The following is a 23,489-nucleotide window of genomic DNA, read 5'->3' on the forward strand; positions in this document are numbered from 1 at the left end:
GGTTGAGTTTAAAAGATCAAGATCAAATCATCATAATATCACAAAAACAAAACTCTAAAGCCTCTAGTAAATGTCCTAAGATTGGTCAACACTCTAGTCAACCCAAACCCAAAACATAAAATAACATACATATAATAGTGTAGTTTCATAGTTTGGTTTGATTCTAAAAACACATATTTTGAGTTAACACTAAGATCAAGTTTTTGTTTTAATGTAAGTTTTTGAGTACATAAGATTTACATTTTAACCCTTACTATTTAACCCATTTCTTGTATTTGAAAAAAGTGCCAAATTACTCTTATCTTATAAAAATTTTAAGTTCGCAATTAAATATCATAAGATGATTTTAAAATATTTATCTTCAATAAGTTATTATAATAATAATTGACCATTAATAAAAATCACTATGATTTTATTGCCAATCAAAATTATTAAATAATTATATTTAAAAAATAACTTAAATGTTATTAAATAATACTTCATTATTAATTAGTATCTTATTTAAACTAAAATTAATTAAATTAAATTAAAATTTATTTATAACAAACTATGTTAAAAATTAATTTAAACTTTACTTAATTAATAATTAATAATAAAATTATTAAAATAATTAATAATTAATAATTAATAATTAATATTTTATTAAAATTAAAAATTTAATAAAAAAAAAAAAAAAAACAAACCTTATTCAAAGTGCACTTGAGACTTTTAATATAGTCGTAGGTGGGACTACTGCCATGGTAACATAGCCTATCATGCAGCTCTTTTAAAAGGCTGCTGCCAGGACGAGGGAAAGGGAGGTGGGGGTTTGGTGGCCCCACCTCCTTCCCTAATTTATATACTATATTTCTTTTCAATATAATTTAAAAAAAAAAAAAAAATCCCACCCATATATATATATATATATATATATATATATATATATATATATATATATATATATATATATATATATATAAGTTCTAACAATACTCTGATAGGGAAAATATGAGAAACTAATCAAATTTTCAATCTAAAATTTCCATTTCTTTTCAAAACCCTTTGCAATTTAATTAACAACCTTTAAATCTATAGAACGAGGGTTTTACTAATTTTCAATCCTCACATATACAAAAGAAATTGATATGAATACCAATAAATTCAAAATAAAATATTGAAAGATTCGTCACAATGAAATTTGGAAAAATAATTCAACAAGCACGATGAAGATAGGAAATTCAAACAAACATAATTCATTGGGTGAATAAAGCACGAGGCTATACCTGGTTCTAATGCTAATTCGCAACCACCCGAAGATTGTGAGAGAATTCTCTTCTCTCAAAACCTTCTCTTTGAAAAATCCCTTCTCCAAAAATCTTGGTCTCTGTGAAATGAACTCTCAATCTTTGATATAGAGTTCTCCCATGAATTCGAGACACTGATTGTGCAATCACACGAGGGAACTCGTTGATCACAATCATTTAACTCTTTATTTACTTTTTCAAATATTCATGCATACTTTATGAAATTTAGAATATCTTTAATAAATTAATTTCTCTTTCTCTTTGTTTAATTTTTGAAGCATTTTTTTGATAAAATATTTATTAACTTAAGTAATAATAATATTTAGCATTTATTTTAAAATGATCTCCTAAATATTTTATTATTAAATCAAATAAATATTATTACACTCTAAAACTATACCATAAATTTCTCTTTAAATTTAATTATTTTTATTTAATTAATTTTCTAATTAATTAATTATTAAAAATATCATATTAATTTTTCATTAAATTAAATCATTAATTAATCTTTTGATTTGACTTAATTAACAAAAAATCACCAAAGACCTACAAGATGAAATATGAAAACCCGTCATAAAATACCACATACAAGATCAAACTCAAGGGTTATAATCACAAATTTACCTCATACAACAAATTTAGAAGGGTAATCATTTCATATACTTGTCCTAATTTTCTAGGACAATTGGTTCAAAAGTTAGGATTTGGACTCAAGAATTTATCTCCCCTCTCTTACCATTGAGATATTGCAATAGGGTACGCTCATCCTGGCAATTTAGGAAAGTCAATACTTGGTACCTGCAATCTGCATAAAATTCACACATGTACAAACACATATTCTAAACTAAACAGGCAATGGAAGGAAGTGGTGCATCGTGTAGATCTTGACTAGCAGGTGACTACGACTCCCTTCCTTAACTACATCAAAAATGTCATACATGAAGAAAACATACATGCACACCATACACATGTAGTATGGGGTAAGTATCCATATAAAACACAAACAAATAATCCATCTACTAACATCATCAAATAACTAGAATCACTGTAAATAATCATCATCAAAGTATAATCATGCATACATGAAGTATCTAGTACCAAAGTAGTCTCATTATAAAATCAACTAATTATCAAAACAATATCCAATAATCTGAAAAATTATACTGCTACTAATCTTCAAGCATAAACATAAACAGGCCTAAAAGAATTCAGAAATAATAACTTAATGCAAACTAGGGGTAGGCACTACATGCATGTTACAACAATGGGCTCTTCTTGCATACATTGTAATTGTTCTACCAACTCCTAATAGGGTTGAGGCTTCTAACAAGGCTTAGTCCTCTAATAAGGACTCGAGACACTATATGCACTTTATAGACTCCTAATAGGGTTAATATCATTAACACAATCCTTTTATATAGTGAATAATCTTGTGGGTATCATCCCCACCAGGGTTTTCCTAGTTAACAAATAATGGTGTTATGAGTTCTCTATGTGTATGGTTATTTTTACTATTCAACATTGTTGGTTTATTTTCATATGCAAGTTATAAAGTAAGTAACAGTATTCAATTGTGGGAAAAAGTTTGTAAAATATCGATTCACCCACCACCCCCAAGTATTATCTATTTATAACATACCCTATACGCCATATATACATTCTGATAAAATATCTTTTGTATCTTTTTTGCTTATCTATTTTTTTTAAATCTCTATATGTCCCTATAAGGCCTTGGTACCCTTTCTTATAGAAAATGAAAGGGTGCAAAAAGCTTCAGACCTTTACAAAAGAAACTAACTAATAACTAATTGCAACCATTCACCAAAATTTACAATCGCAAAGCTATAAACAAGCTTTGAAAAAGCTATAATTCTCATATCAAATCCAAAATTTCTTCAAAATGCTTGTTCCCATGAAGGTCATTGAACTCAACCAGGATGGCATGGACCTTAGGTTTGTTGTCTTCAAGCTCTAGTCCATGAGTATCACTGACATAATTGGCATAGTTTTTTACAATTCTTAGGTAGACACACACATGCTATTTAGGACATCCAAATAATCTTCTTGGGTTGGTGATAAGTTAGGTTGCATGACTGACTTTATATCATCTTCTTTATTATAAGCCTAAATTGGTAATCCCCTGGCAGAGTGTCCCTAGACCTGCTCAAACATAGAATGTAAAAAATCTTGCACAAAAAGAATGTTATAGGTGAATTGACCTTATAATGCCCTTCTAAGTAATAGTGAGGTGATGCATTAAATTCAACTAGTTATTTGCATGCACAAAAATAAAGAAATTGTCACATCTATTTCAATGTCAATTTAAGAAAAATGAAAAGATACTTAGCCTTTTAATGCACATGTCTTCCCATAGTACCAAAGAAATATTCCTTAAAAATATTATTTTTTGCAATTGTGGTTGTGAAGAATTCGCCCCCATGTGAAATCACAAAATCAACATGTTAGGAAGTCATAAGCTACGAAATGACAAAATCAAACATGAGAATCCATGTTTGATGTGAAATCATAATAATAGAATCAACAAATCCCTCTTGATGCTAATAAATCGTGAAATCATATGACTAACTTTCTATGCCCAACAAAATTGCAAAATCAGAGAGCTAACATTCGTTGTCTAGCAAAATCGTGCAATTGGTGAAGCCAAGTCACTTTGTTTCAAAATTGCAAAATCAGGATCTTTGTTTTACCACATTGTCGAAACTCTAAAAAAATGTTAAATCATAGTTCTGGACTGTTGGTGTAAATAAGTACTTACTATTTACACTTTACTTAAGTTTACTTAGGTTAATGCATTATTTTATTAGATTGCATTATTTTATTATTTATTTAGGTGAGACACTTAGGAGTTTGCGCACTCTTATGAGTTGTCATGTTGACACTGGAGTAAGCAACTCTAATTTAGCACATGGTGTCTACAACACTAGAGTTTGCATCATTCACTGAGTTGTCATGTAGACAACATAGCTATTCGCACTCCCATTTTAGCACATGCTGTCTATAACATTAATTTGCATGCTACACCATTGTAGGATTATTCTCACATCATCGCACTTACTCCCGTGCTTAATCGAGGATAACTCATATTTGGTGGACATGTGCCTAGTTGTATGACTTATCATGTTGCTGGCTTCTATGCATTCTAGAAGCTTTCCAGAGGCCTTTATATACAAGAGCTCCTAGTGTACTTTCATAATGGAATATTGAATGAATATATCATCATTTTGATCATACTCTCGTTGTTCTATTGTTGTGCTTATGTTTGAGTTCTTTAGTCTTGGGTGAATTTTCCCTAAGGTAAATTCTTATATGGTATCAGAGCTTGAGGACATTCTCTTTACATAATCATTCGAGACCATTCATGCTTCAGCACCTCGACCCAAATCTAGAGAATCTGCAAAAAATTGGGAGTGTCTAGAGCTAGATTAGACCTCGTCATTAGGCTCGAAACATCAATTCGATGAAGATCGACTATAAACTCGCCTATGTTGGGCTAAAGTTGATTGTGAGGCAATTTTTTTTTGCAAATGGCACCCAAAGGCATTGATTTGCAAACCAGGTATGGTCATTTTTAGATCTATTCAATTCTATTTTTGAATCTGATAATTCTCTGCATTTTTGAAAAAAAAATTTGCCCAATCAGGCTAGCAGAGAATTTTTTTTTGTCGAAATGGGCAGTCACACCTCGGCCCTACAATTTGGGAGGAATCTATTTAATTGGCAGGCAAATTATTCGACTAAGTCCACAATCTGGCCATGCAGTATCAATTTCTGGCCAAGGTCATCAAATATTCCAGTGATTGTATTTTCATGAATCCCAGCAACTAGAACCACTCTCCATCGGCGAGCCCTCAACTTCGAAATTAACCCTGTAGGGTTTTCATTTTAAACCTTCACTACTCTTCTATCCCCATGAATGTGGGATTTTCTTTGAAGACCCTAGTGACGGAAATTAAAATGTGACACAATAGTTGGAAGTTTTGGTCATCACAAATTGAAGATTCGGTATTGCTATGCTAACCGGCAGATATCCCAATGCCACGTGGTGATATTTAATTGGTCCTACTTGCTAGCTCACGACTGCCCATCCACATAAGCCCAACTCTATCAGACGCCCATGCAGTAGGGTGACTATACATCCCTTCCATGTCACTTGCCAACAAGCACGCCCATGTCAGCATTTAGCTGGATAGCCACACAAGCCTACATAGTTAGCTCTGTATGCCACGATAGCCGAACATGTCATCCAAGTCTGTACCATTTGTATAAGGTGACATCATCCAAGTCTGTACCATCTATATAAGGTGTCATCATAGGGCTGGTAATTGTTGATGTCATCAATTCACAGCCCTAATTTGATTGTCATTTGACCATCATTCCAAGGTAAAATAGAACTATTGTGATGGTCATATGATCATCAAAATTAACCCCATCTTTTGCTAATGCAACCCCTCTCCACATTGATTTTTTATTTTGTTGTTTGACTTTGGGAGGCCATATCTTAGTCATCCAGAATCCAAATTAGGTGCAATTTTTTTGAAATTGGGTAGAATTTCCTAGAATTCTTAGTGGTGCAACTCTTTTCTAGTTTTGGTGCATGGATTTGTCAGAAATTATGTCTTGTGGTGACTACTTGTCTAATCTTGCATTTTGAAACTTCAAATTCTTTGTACGAGCTCATTTGGACATGAAAATAGGTTCTTTTTATTTTAAAGTGCATTATTTGTTGTCTACTTTCTAGATCTACAATCAAATTATAGGGTTGTGTGGACAAAAGTGTCACTTTCAGAATTAGATCCTTTTCTGCATTGTAATACTTTGATATATCTTTAGAATTATTGTATATCTAAGATATATTATAATGTTCCAATTTTGAACTCCATAAGGAGGTTGTAAAAAGCAAAATTAGAAGTCTACGAAGGCCAAAATTGGCAAGTGGCCATTGTAATCGCACTACATATAAAGTGCCCAAAGCATCTTTTTTGGGGGGTTTTCTTGATTTACTGAAAGGGGGGGGGGGGGGGGGTGTTCTTGGTGTTGTGTTCCTCTTTTTTTGCAGTTTTCTTTCATTTTTTGCATCATGGGAAATTTTAAGTTTCCAAAATTAACTCCTCATAACTATGCTACATGGTCCATTAAAATGTGGTATCACTTAATGCATAAAGGAGTTTCTCAATATGTAGACGATACCCTTCTTAAACCAACAGGTGATCAAGTATATGCCAGTGAAATCACTAATTGGCAAGCAATCAATAGGAAAGTCCTAGGTGATATTTGTTTGGGGGTTGATGACAAGATCATATATTAGATTCAAAAGTCTAATACATCAAAGGAAGCTTGGGGTACCCTCAAAAACCTATATGATAAAGTGTCTAAAGAGGATGTTTCAAAATTGAAGATGAGCTTGTCTCCTTAGATCCTAAGTCATTTGATTCCATACAAGATTTCATCATTAAGGTAAATGAATTAAGGAAAAAGCTTACTGATTGTGGGAGTCCTATTAAAGATGATAGGTTGATCTATCTCATTCATAACAAGCTGCCATTTGAGTACTCCACATTTGTTTCTACTTATAACACCTCAAAGTCTACTTTAAGATCTACCTATCAGAAAGTCTCTTTTGATGATTATGTTGATCTATTGGCTAAAGAAGAAAAGAAGTTGAAATCAATGGGGATTCTCAATTCACCTAAGTCTAAGGCATTGGTGGCCAATAATGAGGGTTCTCAAAATTCAGCAAGTCAATCTTCTAATAAAGGAAATGACAAGAATAAGAAATGGAAGACAAAAAAATCAAAGGATGCAGAAAAGACAACACCACAATCAAATCAACAAGGAAAGTTTTTTAATTCCAATAAGAAGGGAGACAATAATAAGGACAAGAAAAAATGTGCTTATTGCAAGAAATTGGGTCATGAAGAACATGAGTGTTATCATAAAAAAGATTGATAAGTTGACCTCTATCATGAAGAAACATAATGTTCCACTACCTAATGCTTACAAGGAGAAAGGATCTTGTTCAGATTCAAAGGGCAAAGGGCAAGCACTCATGGAAAATTCAAAATTTTCAAAGGAATGAATTCTTGACTCAGGTGCCTCATATCATATGGGTTCTTCAAAGGAGGATTTTTCTTCAATGAAGCAATCAAAGGTACCACACATCTTTGTAGGAGATGATATCAAAATAGAAGTTGAAGGAAAAGGAAACATGGAGATGGAAAATAGAGAGTTCAAAGATGTTCTTTATGTTCCAAACCTAAGTTCAAATCTCCTCTCAATTTACCAAATCACTCACCTTGGAGATGGTCATAAAGTTGAGTTCCTTCCTGACTTAGTAAAAGTGCACAGTCTTAAAGATGATTTAGTGGTTGTAGTGGAGAAAGTTAACCATGACAAAAGTTTGTATTCTTTCTCTCACTTTGTGCCCAAGTCTCCTTTACACGCCTTGTTAACACAATCCAATTATGGCATGAGTGGTTTGGTCATATTGCCTTCCGCTATCTTCAGCAACTTTGCTCAAAATACATGGTCAAAGGTCTACCTACAATCAACTTTTCCACATGTGAATGTTCAATAGGTTTAGTGGCTATGTATCTAGAGGAGAAGTTATATAGATGGAAGTCTTCAAGAGCACCAGGTGTTCTTCAGATAGTTCACATGGTACTAGCAGGTCCTTTTGCAGTGACATCAATTAGCCAAGGTCGCTACATACTTAATTTCATTAATGACTTTTCAAGGTACACTTGGGTCTACTTTATTTATCACAAGAATGAAGTGTTGGATAGGTTTCTAGCCTTCAAAACTCATGTTGAACAAAAATCGAGGAAAGTCGTCAAGGTTCTAAGGATGGACAATGAAAGCAGATATGTGAACAAAAGACTTAAAGACTTTTGCAAAATTAAGGGAATTGATCTTCAGAATCCATTAGCATTTAGTCCACACAAGACAAATGTTGTAGCTATGAGGATTAGAACTCTTAAGTCTATAGCAAGTTGCATGATACAAGCCAAGTCTCTAGATCCATGACTTGAAGGAATCAACAGTGCCAATCACATATTTAATAGGTCTCCTCATCCTGCCTTAGATGGAAAGACTCCTTTTGAGGCATGGTGCGATAGAAAACCAATTGTGACACACTTCAAAGTTTTTGGTTGTCCTACATGGGAAAACATATCTTCCAGAGGATGCAAGGCACCAACACCTCGACATTGTATTTTCATCGAATATGAAGATGGTGTGAAGGCATATAGACTTATGAATCTTAAGACACATGAGATTTTTATGGAGAAGGATGTATACTTTGAGGAAAGTTCACCCAACTTGCCCTCTAATCCTCTTTGCACATCATATAGTGTGGAAACTGATAGTGACACCATCGATAGTGCTTTAATGGAATTAGATACGTTGGGTTCTATCGATAGTTGCAGCAAGAGGTCACGACATCAGTATAGTCCACATGCATATATTTCCATAGTGAAAGGTCTAGCACATTAGGGTACACTTTGTCTTCTAGCTCCAACAATAAAAGATGACTACATGGCAAACATTGCAGGTTTGTTTGTGGAGTCATACATAGCAGATTTGGGGGACATCATTGATGATGTACATCTTCTCTTTGATGGAGAAGATCCTTCTACAGTTGTTGCGAGGGCTCACTCTAACCCTCATGTCCATTTTCTACATGATTGATCTGCACAGGTTGATGTGATTATGGATACTTATGTACAATAGTTGCAGGAGGTCTCTTTGTCATTCGAGGAGACAATATATTCTTTGGGATAGGTTCTACATTCTTCCTTCATAGGGACAGTTGAACAGGTTTCAAAGACATCAGTGATCATCGGGATTCTTTCCACGCATAGCGAAAGCATCTCACTTGTACCTATGGTATTGTTTCTTCCAAAGGGGAGGAACACTATTCTACAGTCTTGGATTAGCTTCTACATTGAAGCAATCAATGGTCAGCATTCTTCTTGGGGGGGGGGGGGGGGGGAGCCTATCCTATCTCTCTTCTTCTTCTCACATTTCTCTATTGTTTATACTTGATGTATGTCATAATGGGGGGGTCTTGATTACTCCATCCATTCGTGCATCTAGTTTTTTCATCTCTCTTTTTGGGGGAGGGTTTTTCCCATGAGGTTTTCCCTCTTTCTTCGCTTTATGAGAGATTGCATTTCATTATGTACATGGGTACCTAACATGGCCTAGTAGCTGGAACCCATCCTACATTTCATCTTAGATTTTGTGAACTTAAGCGCATTCCCCTAAGTTGCACTTAAGGGGGGGGGGGGGGGGGGGGTGTTGGTATAAATAAGTTTTTACTATTTACACTTTACTTAAGTTTACTTAGGTTAATGCATTATTTTATTATTTATTTAGGTGAGACATTTAGGAGTTTGCACACTCTTATGAGTTGTCATGTTGACAACACTGGTGTTTGCATCATTCACTGAGTTGTCATGTAGATAGCATAGTTATTCACACTCCAATTTTAGCACATGTTGTCTACAACATTAATTTGTGTGCTACACCATTGTAGGCTTATCCTCACATCATCGCACTTACTCCCATGCTTAATGGAGGATAACCCATATCTAGTGGACATGTGCCCGGTTGTATGACTTATAATGTTGTTGACTTCTATGCATTCTATAAGCTCTCCATAGGCCTTTATATATAGGCACTCCTAGTGTACTTTCATAATGGAATATTGAATGAATATATCATCATTCTGATCATACTCTCTTTGGTCTACTATTGTGCTTATGTTTGAGTTCCTTGGTCTTGGGTGAATTTTGCCCCAAGCCAAATTCTTACATGGACATCCAAAGCATGAAAATGAGGAATGATTTACTCATAAGGAACAAAGTTTTTGAAGCTCCAACAAATCCAAACCCATGTTAATTTTTTATCTTGACTATTTACATAATATAATCAATCCCAACCCTCCATGTACACCAATTACCAACATTTAATTTATCATCCCTCTCAGATTTGATTTCTTTGAATTCAATCCTGGCCATCTATTTTGAATCATTTAGAAAAAAAGATTATAGAAATATTTTGAAGCTTATCTTATCCTTCATTTATCATCCAATCAATATTATAAATTTTAAAAAATTGATTAAAAAAATTATAGACTAAATATTCCTCAAGTCATTTTTAAAGGTTGGAATTAGATACAAGGCTAGGTTATGTCAATAGATTGAGAAACTACATCAGTTTTCAAAAAACATCACGAGTACATCCACACTCATACATTAGGATTTTATTAATTTGCATGTTTCTAATTTGAATTTTCATTCCTAGTTTCTTCATTTAGTAGTACTGGGATACAATTTTGATTTTATTTACTTTTTATCACTTACCCCCCACCCCCCTACAAGAGCCACCTAGTAGAGGCTAAACCCCTCATCTTTCATGATATTATTCTTTTTATCTTAAAGATTGTCTAAATAACATTCTTTCTAAATCTACTTCTCATCTCACTCATCTATATAGTTTATATATTATCATTGAGCACCTTAGATAACTAATATATCTAAATCCTAGGAAATGTGGCTTTGGATTTGATAATGACAAAATTTTATACATCATTATTTTCTATCAAAGAATTGAAGCAGGATACAAAAAAAAAAGATTTAATTAATATAACTCCCTAATGAAAATTTCTCAACTATATAAGGTGCAAGAAAAAAGTTTAAGTTATTTATAAATTTATGGCTCAATTATTTGATCATACTTCTTCTTTATTATATGTCTTTAAGAGAGATGTTGAAATTATTGTAATATTAGTACTACATAAATATATTCTATAACATATTGCATGGTTATCTATAGTCTTTAATATTTGTTCATAATAATTAAATCAATATTCCAAATTTTGACTAAGCGAGAATATTTCCAACCTTAGAAACTCTTGCACACACATTAACATTCTACATAAGGCTATAAAAACAAGATAAGTCTATCACACGTAAGGTCTTAGTTACATCCATAGTTATCCAACTACCTAATGATCAATTCTATAGGCAAATGAAATGATTCCACATTTACAAAAGTGACTTAAACAATCAAATAATATTTTTCACCTAAACATGTATAAACATCTAACAAAAGAGCAATGTTTTATGTAAAAGGAATCAACTAGAGACATTTCAAAATTAAATTAGCATAAACCCAAGATCTTAATTATGAATATTTATTTTATAAGTAATTAGATCCATCTCATGCTAAATTCGAATTTAAACTTTAGATATTCATTTCGAGATTATTAAATATTATTTTCATTATTTTATATGTGAATTTGAATTCATACAGTGATAAACTATGAGTGAGACTCACATTTTAGTGACCGAATTACATTTTTGAAGTATGTAAAGGAATAATACATGTCTTGGAAAATTGAATTTATGTTAGAGTATTATATGTAAAAGAATTAATGTTAAGACGATGAGAAGATGACAATATATTAATTAGTTTTAAGTATGTAAATCATGCACATTAACATTCTAAATATCCACCTAGAGCTCGGGGAGGAATTTATTCTGTGGTGATGGTCTTTTTTTTGCTAGTTGTACTTATGGGCAGGCCTTAGTTTTGGCCGCTTTAATATTAAAAAAATCTAAACACAGTAACAAAATGCAAGTCAAGTGGGTTATAGACCTTAACTAAGCAAGCAATTTAGAATTGATTGATTCTCTACGCAAATGAAACGATTTCACATTAAGGGAAGTGGCATAAACAATCAAATAGTATTTTCATTTAGTGATGTACACTAATTTTTAATAAAAAATAAATTACAAAATTTTAAAATTAGTTTAAAATATAACAAAGATCTAAATTTTAAACATTTATTTTATTTTAATATCATTATAACAACTCTTATTCTTGTATTTTTTTTTTTAAATAATAAATTCGTGCAGAATGCTAAAACGGTTGTAGCTCTTGGTTGTGCACAATGATATAAGATATAAAAGTCATCCACTATGGACCCCCTCACATATAATTTAGAAAGAAATCAAGTACTTCTTGCAAGAGTCCCATAACTATGTTACAAACAACAAAATGTACATATCTTACCTCTTTATCAGAACTTGTAACCTCGCTTTCAAGAATACAAATGAAAATGTATAATTATTCAAATTGTTGTAAATTGCTATATTAGATAAATGTGATTACATCTATCTACACATGTTTGCATTAAAGAATAACTAAAAACTTATCAAAATTTATTTGATTTCTTTCCATAATTAAAGACTATATACGGTTAATAATGAAACTCTTGACAGATTCCAAACTTCTTTAATTCAGGCTAACAAGTATACTCCACTTAATTAGTAGTCAACAAAACACACCCACTTAAAGCCCAATTGTTGGGATTTCCAGCGGATTTCCCACTTCTAAAGAGGATCGATTATGATAAACTTACTGCTACTTTACAGCTAAACCACACCACAGCGGACGCTTGGAGTGCAGTACTCACATGCAAACTCCGTTTTCACAAAGCCATTTAAGAAAAAAAGATAAGAAGACAAATAATTAGGCCACATGGCAAGCCTGGCTTGTAATGCCCCTTTCATTAATATGGTTATACTAAGAAGTACCGAAGCAGTAATGGTAATATCTGGACTGGGGTTTCTTTTGCTAATGGATGGTCTCTTTTAACTCGGCATTTTGAAGAGCACTGCAACTGCACTATCCCTGGTAGGGGCAATTATTATAATTTCTAGTGAATATCGCCCATCACATACCTTTCGTACCTTTCAATATTGTACCATCACTTTTGCTTTAGTTTGGACTTTTGTAGGTGAAAGATCCCCCTCTAAAATGTCATTATTAAACACCCACTTGACAGGCACAAGACACACGTAGTATTTTGTGGTGCATGCAATGCAAAGAGAGCTCTTGTCCATTGTCACAACAATTGAAGACAACTTAGCCTGCATACACCAAGTAAAGAGGTCAGTGATTCAGATAACTCACTGTTATCGGCCAGTTGGAAATGATGGAAATCTGGAAAACTGTATTCGCGTCTGAAGTGAGAGTATTTTAGTGTATATGATAGTGATCTGCCAGCAGGTGGAGGATTTGGGTAGATGTTTTTTAGGTTGTCTTTGCAGTTTCATGGGGACACATTTACCTATTTTGGGTAGAACATAAATGCTGCTTGTAGGAATTCTAGAAGATTTGGGTAGTTGTCTTTTAGGTTTGTTTGTGGATAGAGGCATTAGCTTTTGAGTAGAGATGATGGTGGCCTAACACAAATTCAGCAGCACAGATGCTACTAATCAGGGGATTCCACAGACGTTGTGTGGGTATATTTGGCGTTTGTTATAGATCCGTATTCCTGAATTTCTAAATAGTGTCAGACGGAACTCGAAGCAGCTGCTGTGAATGGATTAGAGATACTCGTTTAACACAATTTGAGCGTAGATGATGGTAGCCAGTGGGTTCCAGAGACTTTTGGTGGGTGTTTTTGAAAGTTGCTTTTGGTAGGTAATTGTTCATTACTCTAATTTTCATTAGACAGACATCATTAATGGAGGAGGGCCGGTGTGATACCAATAGAGGTTCGAGTTCTCTTTCAACAGACAGAAATTTGGAACTTGGTATAAAACAATTTGAAGACGAGGGCACGGTGTGTTGTAATGATGAGTTTGAATTCAGAATTTCCGTGTCGAGGACTCAGGGAGTTTTAAGCCCTGTTGATCTATGCCCAGCTGATGATTTGTTTTACAAAGGTCAGCTTCTTCCTTTGCATCTGCCTCCTCGTTTGCGGATGGTGCAAAATCTAGACTCTAGTGCAAATTCTGGTTCATGTTGTGTAAACAATGAGTGTAAAGGTGCGAATAGTACTAGTTCTGGTTTGGATTGCAAAAGCAATGAGGGTAAAGGTGAGAGTCGAAATCTAGGTCCCGTGTCTAGTACCGACTCTCGTTTGGATTGCAGTAGCAATGAGCCTAAAAGGGATTCTGACGAATCTGTGAACTCTCAGAGTTTTTGGAGCAAGGATTCAAGTGGTTTTTCAGACAGTACTAGCTCTAGGGACTCGAGTGGTAGTTACCACGACTCTTCAGAGTGTACTTCAGCATTAATGAACTCAGAGGACAAGATCCATTTGCCTTCCTGGAAAAAGTCTGCTGCGAAAATGAAGGTTTCTCTTTTGGGTCAGGGGAAATCATCAAAAAATCGCATAGATGAGAAGACACAGCAGAGTGACGATTCTTCTGTCAGCGCAGAGCGGCTTCCACCCATCACTTCTATATTAAGCAGGGATTCATCATCCAGCAATAGATTTCAGAGGAATACATTCCATTCTTTCTCACATTCAGATGAAGGTGAAAAACAGGACCATAACAGAGCTCCGAAAGATGTTTTCCACAAGTACTTGAAGTTGATCAAGCCCTTCTATGAGAAAATCTCAAACAAATATGATCGAGTGAACTTGTTAGGACAGTTTAGAATGGATGAGTGTGGAAATGCATCCTCTGCAGTGGAAAACACAACACAGCGCAGAAAGAAGAGGTACGGTCGGAACACTATCAGCAGCTGCCATGCTTCTTTCAAGGGGAATTTGAAAACCGGTAGGAATTCTGGAGCGGGGAGCTGCCCATCTTCTATGAAGTCATCTCCGAGTCATAGTGGAGTCCTGAGTGCTTTGTACACAAATGCTTCAAGTGACAGCACAATGGAGGAACTGCAGAGTGCCATCCAAGGAGCTATTGCACACTGCAAGCAGTCCAATGGCATCAAATCTGGTAAGAAAATGATTCTGGGTGCAACATTCTATATAGCAATTAACATTACATGCCCTGTTTAAATGAATTATTTTAGTAAATCAGAATTCGAGGTTAAACCACGGCTCATATGCAAGGAAATGAATTTTGTAAGATCTAAGACTTTGATTTAGTACTTCTGTACTCTCTAGTTAAATCAGGGCGATGCTTGTATGATATTGTGTAATATGTATATATAAGATCACGTATAGTATGTGTGGCTTTGTTAAGCTTTTGTAAATCTTTGGGCCATCTAGAAAAATGCATTCTTCCAAGACGTTATTGTACACATCTTCGATAACAATAATGCCATTGAATGATGCAGAATAGTATGTTTCCCCTGCCATGATATGCTTGTGGAATGAACTTCTAACCTCTGTTTTCAGATTTTGGGTTGATGTTTTCTATGTCAAATTCATTGTAAAACCACAGAAACCTTATACAAAATGCTAAAGAATTTGATTTTGTATGTTTGCTTGCAGAGACCTCAAGCGTGAAGGATTCTGACATTTCCTCATAGATTCCCTTAAGTGCACATTGAAGGGAATGGACTCGTACATATCATTTGGGTTTGTGTACAGCTGATCTTCAGAAATGACATGACATAGTGCTATGACAGGATGTACTATTTTTGTAACAGAATCATGGGATAGATTGTCTATAAATGATACTGGATCATAATATATTGCCAATGTTACAAGGCAAATCCCTGCTCAAGGCTGTTAGTTCAATATAGGTTTGAACAGTCGTTTTAGGTTTGTCTTGAGCACTTGTTTCCACCTTCATTAGATCTACAATCATTATTACAGCCTTAGCAGTTATCACTACGTGGATGCCTTGTTAACTGCAGTGTGTTGCTGTGAACCTACTGTACATCTCAGATTAGATTGAGAAATGTCGAGGAGGCTGCAATTTTGGTCAGTGAACACTTTGATAGTGGTACTTAAATCAAATATACTAGTTTTTTCTATTGTTTTTACCGGCACAGCCCAGGTGGTTTGGTGCAAATCTCACTTCTTATGAGAACGCTTTTATTATAATCAGTAAAATTAATTGTCCAGCAGACTGCTGGATTTATAGCTCCTGCTTTCTAATTGTTTAACTACTTGTTTTTGTTGATCTTGTTTTGATCCCTTTGTTTAAGAATGCCTTTCCACCCTTCTGTTTGAATGTATTGCAAATAATACTTGTAAGTATTATGTAAGACCCATATTCATGGAAATAAAAATAAATTTTGCTTCTGTTAATGTCTCCATTTTCCCTTTATCAAGGGCACAGTTTGCAAACCAATTTTAGTTTGATCTAATGTTTAATCCTGCAATTTGTACAAGGCTTCTGAAAGCTATATGAAATATGAAGCAATCTAATGAGATTCAACAGTACAAAATTACATTCTCATCTGAAACATGTTTTCCGATGCTCTCTTGTGAATTGCGGGTGTTTTGTGTAGTTTTGGGAATTCTGGGGATGTGATTTAGCAGCAAATGTATCCATAACGGTATGATTTTACCATTCAGTGTCATTTTGGGGTGGTGAAACTACCAGTAAGTTTAAACACTTTCCATTATGGCAGAGATTTGGTGTTCAGTTGAGGCATTGCAGGTGTATCAACAGAGTAACATTTTTATGAAGGGATTTTCTTCCCCACTTTTATTTTTGTCCTTTCTAAGTAGATTTGAGAGAAGAAGAGAAGACAATTTCATTCATGAGGCTAAACAAAGCCTATGTTATAGGAACTGTAGCAGGTTCAGACCAAGTTCCTGCAATTAGAAGGCTCCTCTTCTTTTAATAGTGGGTGTGGGACCAACAGGAAGAAACTTTGTGTGGTAGTTTTGTCCTCAACCTAGCCTTTGATGAAGATATTAAAAAGTCACCTTGTTTCAAAAGTTTATAGGAGGTTTTGACAACTTCAATTTTCAGGCAATCTATAAGTGGAGCAAGGGTGTTTCAATATCTTTAAATCAAGATCTATATTTTTTGTGCTTCTCTTGCTCTTCATCCTGATGATGGATCACGTAGTGTGATTCGAAACGTTGATGGTAAAAATCTTAACACAATCGAATCCAGAAACATACCAGTACAATAAATCAAATTGTTAGCTTTCTAGTTAAGATCCATAGCAAAAGATCTATAGGAATATGAAGAGTTCAAGACTGTGTTTCCTTAGTTCAATAGAAGACTGATCATCATAAAATCTTTCTTTCATTCATTCATTCAAGTGCATAACGGAAAAAATGAAATTATTATTTTTCTTCCTAACAATTTCTGAAGCATTTTCCTGATAAGGATAGGCATTTTAAAATCACTGTTGAAGAAGTGCATCTTGACTATATTTGAATGTCCGCGTTTGTATTTATGGCAGAGAAGTTGACTTTTCGATTAGATATTCCCATCTTGGTCATGTTGTCCAAACCCTAGTCTATAAATTTTGAATAAAAAACTGAAGGTCTTTTTTATTTAAAGGAAAAGCTTTCCGTATGCGAAATTGGCATCTGATTTGAACATGGTCTAATTTATTCCCTGGCCTTAAAAGGTTGATTTGCTAAATAACTAGTACACCAAACTGTACTACAACTAGGTTGGTTAGATGCCCAATCTTTTAACTGTATTCGATTGTTTTGGAGTTGTGTATCTTATCTATAAACCTAAATAAAAGATTTGACGTGAATAAAATACAAGTCCTACAGAAGCCAGATCAGGAGACACCGCTCTGATATCACGTTCTGCCTCGGCCCAAGCAATGCCTGTTCGAATTGCATTGGAAAAGATAAATATTTGTTCTCTTTCGGAAAGGATAGACACTGATAAATTCAAAATCTGACAGTCCCACAACCCTGTCATTTAATATCATTGTTGCAATTTGAAATAGTGTATTTAAACAACATCAAACTAAATAAACGAAAGCATTGTTATCAGGTATCTGTCAGTCTTAAAGATTTGGTATTTCCCAGGAGATTTCTTCCTCAAATTCAGAAACTATTTTTAGGAGTTTACCTATATACCAACGGCTATACCTTTCTCTTCATCAAATTCGCAGCGCACACGCGACAACTCTGGGCTTATGGTTCGCTATCATGCATTAAACCTAATCCAATTCAAATAAAGCGTGGTAGATGGAGAGGGTTTATACATGCTATAAATTGTAAATACGGAACTGATTTTTCATTAAATTGTTGAAGCCCTCATTTGGTGGACTAACACAGAGCCGTTGGCCCGGTTTAAATGGTTGGTCATAGTTGACATCAAAAGCAGTTGAGTGCTCTTCTTTACCATCTTAAGTTAAAAGAGGGAAAATTTTTATTCACATATTTTAAAATGTATCTATGCAATGCCCATCACTTGGATTATGGTTTGAGAATATATTTTGGAAAAAAAGAACAAAGATCAGAGGTAGTTGTCATTGTCAATGGGCTCTTGGTTTGTTGGTGAAGTTGAGTGGTTTTTATTAAGTTCACTAGGGATTAAGTCTTGTTGAAAGCAAGGTTCCAACATTATAAGGGATGAGGTTGGGATTGTGCTCAGAGTGAATTTGGTGAAATGAATATCCCACACACTTTGGCTTTTAATTATAGAGGATTCAAGCATGAATGCAACTGTATCATGTTGCTAAAATGTTTCTAGGTGGCCTCCATTGATTGGTAGTTGGTAGAGTTTGTGTCTTTGATAGGCTACCTTGTAGGTTTGAATAACAAAGATTGAAAGTGGTGTACTGGTCGAGCTTGAGGTCATGGGTTACCCCCATGATCTTGGGATTGAGACGACCCTAGCTATGAATGGTGCGTGTGTCCCAAGGGGAACTAGTTTCGCCCCACTCGCCCCAAAATGAACTATTCGACAAGTAGTGGAGATGCCCCTTGGTTAACAACTAGAAGATCAAAAGTGGTTATTACCAAAGGCATTGGTAAGGTGGTCTACTTGAATTCTATAATTGAGTGCCAAATGCAAAGGAATTTTATGAGAATATTTTCACAATTCAACTTTGAGGTGTGACATTCACTTAATATCAATTTCATCTAAATCAATTTACTTTCATTTCACACAATTTATTTGTGACATTGGCTTAGCTATCTTATATAAACTTTGATCAATTGAAAAGTCTTGCTTTGCATTTTTATATATATTTAGTATTGGCAGATTGCCTTATTAACTATTTCGGTAGTATTCATTAGAAATGAATTAATCGAGTTAATTGTTCTTTGGTTTAAATATAGAGAAATTTGTTGTGTCTTATTTATTTAGTATTGTTATACAACTACCTTAATAACTATTTGTATAGTATTCATTGAAAATTAATTCATTGAGTTTATTGTTCTCTGGTTAAATATAGAGAAATTTGATTTATAAGCCTTCTACTTCTGATGCAGGAGTGTCCTAGGGTTGCTTGCAAATCTTGCATGATTGGAGGTATTTTGGCTAAGTGTTGTGGACTCTGTCACCAAATGGTGGTGCTCGGTTGGTGAAGGGTGTAGTTTTGGCCGAGATGCTCTATTGTTGAAGAGGCTTAGTTGTTGTTGGAGCTTGGCATCTTTTGTTGCTTGACACTCTCTGTGCTCAACATGTATTGGTTGCTCAACATGCATTGGGAGCTCGATACGCACTGGGAGCTCGATAGTGCTTGGGAGTTCGCTAATGCTTGGCTTGGTTTTTTTGACTCTCAGTCTGGTCTTGGTTCTTATAGGTGTCGAGTTGTCCGCAATTTGACTTTGAGTATTTAATTTGCGTTGCGAGCCAGCTTTGGGTATTTAATTTGTGTTGTAGTCGACCTGTGGCTCAACATATATTTAATGTAAGGGATTTAATTTAATTTGTAATGAATTGGATTGACTTGTGGCTTAGTTGGGTATAAGTAAGCAGTTTTGTGGAGTCTTTAAGTCATTGTCATCTAGTTGGGATAAGAGGATGAAGTGTAGGAGTGAGCTTTGAAGGGCTAGTGGCTGAGGCTTTAGAACTAGGAGATTGCTTGGTGGGCTTGCGAGCACGAGTTAAGATTTCCTTGGAGGTTTTCTTCCAGAGTGTAGATTTAGGCTAGTTGGAGAAGTGTTCGGATTAGATCTTGAGGGATGTTGCAGAATTGTTATTGTAATTGTTGTTTGTATTTGGCCCTAACTTGAAAAGCCTTACAACCAAGCATATTGTATGTAATTAATATTTATGAATAAATAGTTGTGGTTTGGTATCAGATCTTGCATTGTTGTTACATTGTTGTTGTGTTTCCGCTGTGTGGTTACTTACAGAGATCCAGATTACCTCCAATAGGGGTACCCTTGGATTCTTGTTGCATCAGGTGGTATCAGAGAGAAGGTGTTTATGAGTGTATAGAGAGATCGTTGAAGCTAAGGTGGTTTGCACCAGAACTTGAGTGAAGGTTGATCTAGTAGAGTTGATTGATCTTTTGGATTTGTGGATCTATTGCAAAGGGTTTATGATTTTTTTGAAAAGATGCCTCAAAGAAGATTGGACCCAAGGGAAATTAATGATCTTAGTTGTTGGAATTCTTCAGAATAACTAAGACAGGGGGGTGAATCAGTTATCCAAGGTTCAAATGTACAAATAAAACTTTTCACAACTCAGTGAACCCATATCCATAAAACACATTCATCATTCATGCATCCATTAGATCATACATTCACTTAAACTTGGTAGGTTACTGTCAAATCAACTTTGCAAAAATGTAAGCATGATACATAACAGATTCAATAATACATTTGACACAATGATTTTACATGGAAATCTAATTTGGGAAAAACCACCAGTAACATGCTACTAATTCTCACTCTTATGAAGTGATGCATTGTGAAAGGCTAACCCTGTTAAATGTTATTAAATGAGACCTGGTTAGAGGATTTCAGTCACCCTGTTAAGAGTGAACCTTGTTAGAGGACTTTAGATCATCCACTTGGAATGTCACCCAATTAAAGGATTTACAAATGATTGTTAGGTCAACCTTAATCCAAAGGATTTACCCTAGACTAGTGCAATGGTTAGAAAGTAATAGTAAGGCTTGATCTGATAACAACTTTCAGTCCTCCATTCTTCTTGGCTTTCACACACTTAAGCTTTGATAACTTGTTCACCCTTCTAGTATCCATACCCTCAAGCCTTCTTTCTTTGCTTGCCAATAGCAGTCTCTTTTCTTAGGTTGATGAATGAAGCAAATACCTTAGACTCCTTGTTTTCCTTAGGTTCTCGCACATCACAACCTTTGCTTCTGACCATCCATTTCTATAAATAGAAAATTTAGATCTTTTGTCGTTCATCCTCTATCATCCATTTTAGGGTTAGGTCAGATTAGGTAGGATTGAATGAATCTACCAATCTTTTCATTTTATTCCCTTCTAGAAACTTCTTCAATCCTCTTTGAATTCGCCTCAAAATAGTTCATCTTGAATTTTGTGCCACCATTTTATCAAGCTTGTCTTCCACACAGTTCACACAATCCAAGAAATCAAACTTGTCAGCTTAGATTCATCTAATTCACGATCATTCTCATAATGTTGACACTCGACATTAACTTGCTTTTGATGCTCGACACATTGTGTTGCTCGACATCCACTTTCAAATTGCTTGGCATGAACTAAAGTTTATTAGTGCCCATAATCAACTAAAATTTACTTGGCTTACACTGTATCACTCGACATACAGTAGAATTTGACTTTGCTCGACTCAACTAGTTTTCTACTCGAATTGCACTAACTTTGCTTGGCACTTACTGTCCACTTGGTGAAGCTTGGCAGACTCGATTCTTCTCTCTTGTTCTTCTAGACTTTGTCAGTGTATCCAACCTTTGCAACCTTAAGTAGATAATCAATGCACTGTAATTTGTCTCTCTTAATTGATCTTTGTACTTCTTTTTCATATCATAACTCAACCTTTCCTCTAGGTGCTATTGTTACCTCATTTGATCAAATCTTCATCATCAATCAAACAAATGATAGTAGTCAAATCATCTAGCAATTGTGTTACCAACAAGTAGTACACTTGACATTAGTGACAGAACAATGATTGAAACACATTCTCATATTTGTATTAATATGCTATCAACATCTCCCTCTTTGGCATTGATGGCAAACCAAACTATATTAGTACAACCAACAATAATACGCAAAAAAAAATAAAAAATTCTTATATTGAAATCTCTCCCTCTATCAATAACTTCATCTTCTGTGTAGGTTACAAAATTTGGTTATGATCAGTAGAAAATCAACCAACTCATCCTTATGACTCCTTTTTGATCACTTCTTATATCTCCCTCTGAGTAAATATTCCATGTTTCTTCTTTTCTGGATTTCTCCCTTCCAAGATTGTTGGATTACTCTCTTTCTTTGTCTCTCTTTTTTTTAATTTTTAATTTTTAATTTTTAAATATTTTTAAAATATTTTAAAATAATTAATTATTTGTCTTTTCCTTATTTGACAACAATGTCAAAGACTTGTCATCTTAATATGTAGATATGAGCATTTTCAGTTTCTCTTTCTGTCACCTAGCTTGTGACTATTGAAAATAAATTGAAGAAGCTAATCAAAGAGGGAGATTGTAAAGGGAGATTGTTGAGAACATACAAGTATGACCAATATGTTTCAATCATTGTTTTGTCATTGATGTCAAACCTACTATTTTTTGGTAAGACAATTGCTTATATGATTTAAGTACTATCACTCAAGTTGATTGATAAAGATGATTTGATCAAAAGATGTAATAATAGCACCTAGACGAAAGGTTGAGTTATGATTATGTAATGAAGTACAAAGATCAATTAAGACAGTGATAACATGATGTATTGATAATCTACTTAAGGTTACAAAGGTTGGTTACACTAAGAAACTTTAGAAGAACAAGTCACACAAAGTTTGTCTACCAAGCTTGACCAAGTGGATAGTAGGTGCCGAGCAAAGTCAGTGTAAGCTAAGCAAAAAATCAGTTGGACCTGAGTAAAAATATATTCTAGTGTATGTCAAGTAGAACAGTGGATGCTGAGTAAAGTTTAGTTGATGCCAAGCACCACTAAACTTTAGTTTGTGCCCAATAATTTCATAGAGGATGCCAAGCAATGCACTATGTGCCGAGCATCAGAAGCATGATAATGCCGAGCTGTAGCATTATTTAAAAGATCATGAATTTGATGGATCTAAGCTGACAAGTTTGTTTTCTTGGATTGTGTGAACCAGCTAAAAGATAAGGATGATGAGCTGGTGGCACAAAATTCAAGGTAAACCATTTCTAGGCGAATTCAAAGAGAATTCTAGGAGAAGTTTCTAGAAGAGATGAAATGTGGGATAGATACATTGTATGCTACCTAATCTATCCAAACCCTAAATTGGATGATGGAGAATGAGTGGCAAAAGATCTTAATTTCCTATTCATAGGAATGACTGGTCATGAAACAAAAGAGTCATGTGCGAGAACTTAAGG

General features: G+C 34.5%; 1 protein-coding gene across 1 annotated transcript; it reads left to right on the forward strand.

The window, feature by feature from the left end:
• Positions 1–13,167: 13,167 nt before the first annotated feature.
• On the forward strand, positions 13,168–16,158 carry LOC149564844 (uncharacterized). The gene is made up of 2 exons (XM_089818415.1): positions 13,168–15,061; positions 15,562–16,158. The coding sequence occupies exons 1-2, from the start codon at positions 13,843–13,845 to the stop codon at positions 15,597–15,599; spliced, it is 1,257 nt and encodes a 418-aa protein (XP_089674541.1). The 5' UTR covers positions 13,168–13,842; the 3' UTR covers positions 15,600–16,158.
• The last annotated feature ends 7,331 nt before the right edge of the window (positions 16,159–23,489 follow it).

Source organism: Cupressus sempervirens, chromosome 3 (genome assembly GCF_028749045.1).
Source record: "Cupressus sempervirens isolate cs-2001-9-10 chromosome 3, ASM2874904v1, whole genome shotgun sequence".
NCBI classification, from domain to species: domain Eukaryota; kingdom Viridiplantae; phylum Streptophyta; class Pinopsida; order Cupressales; family Cupressaceae; genus Cupressus; species Cupressus sempervirens.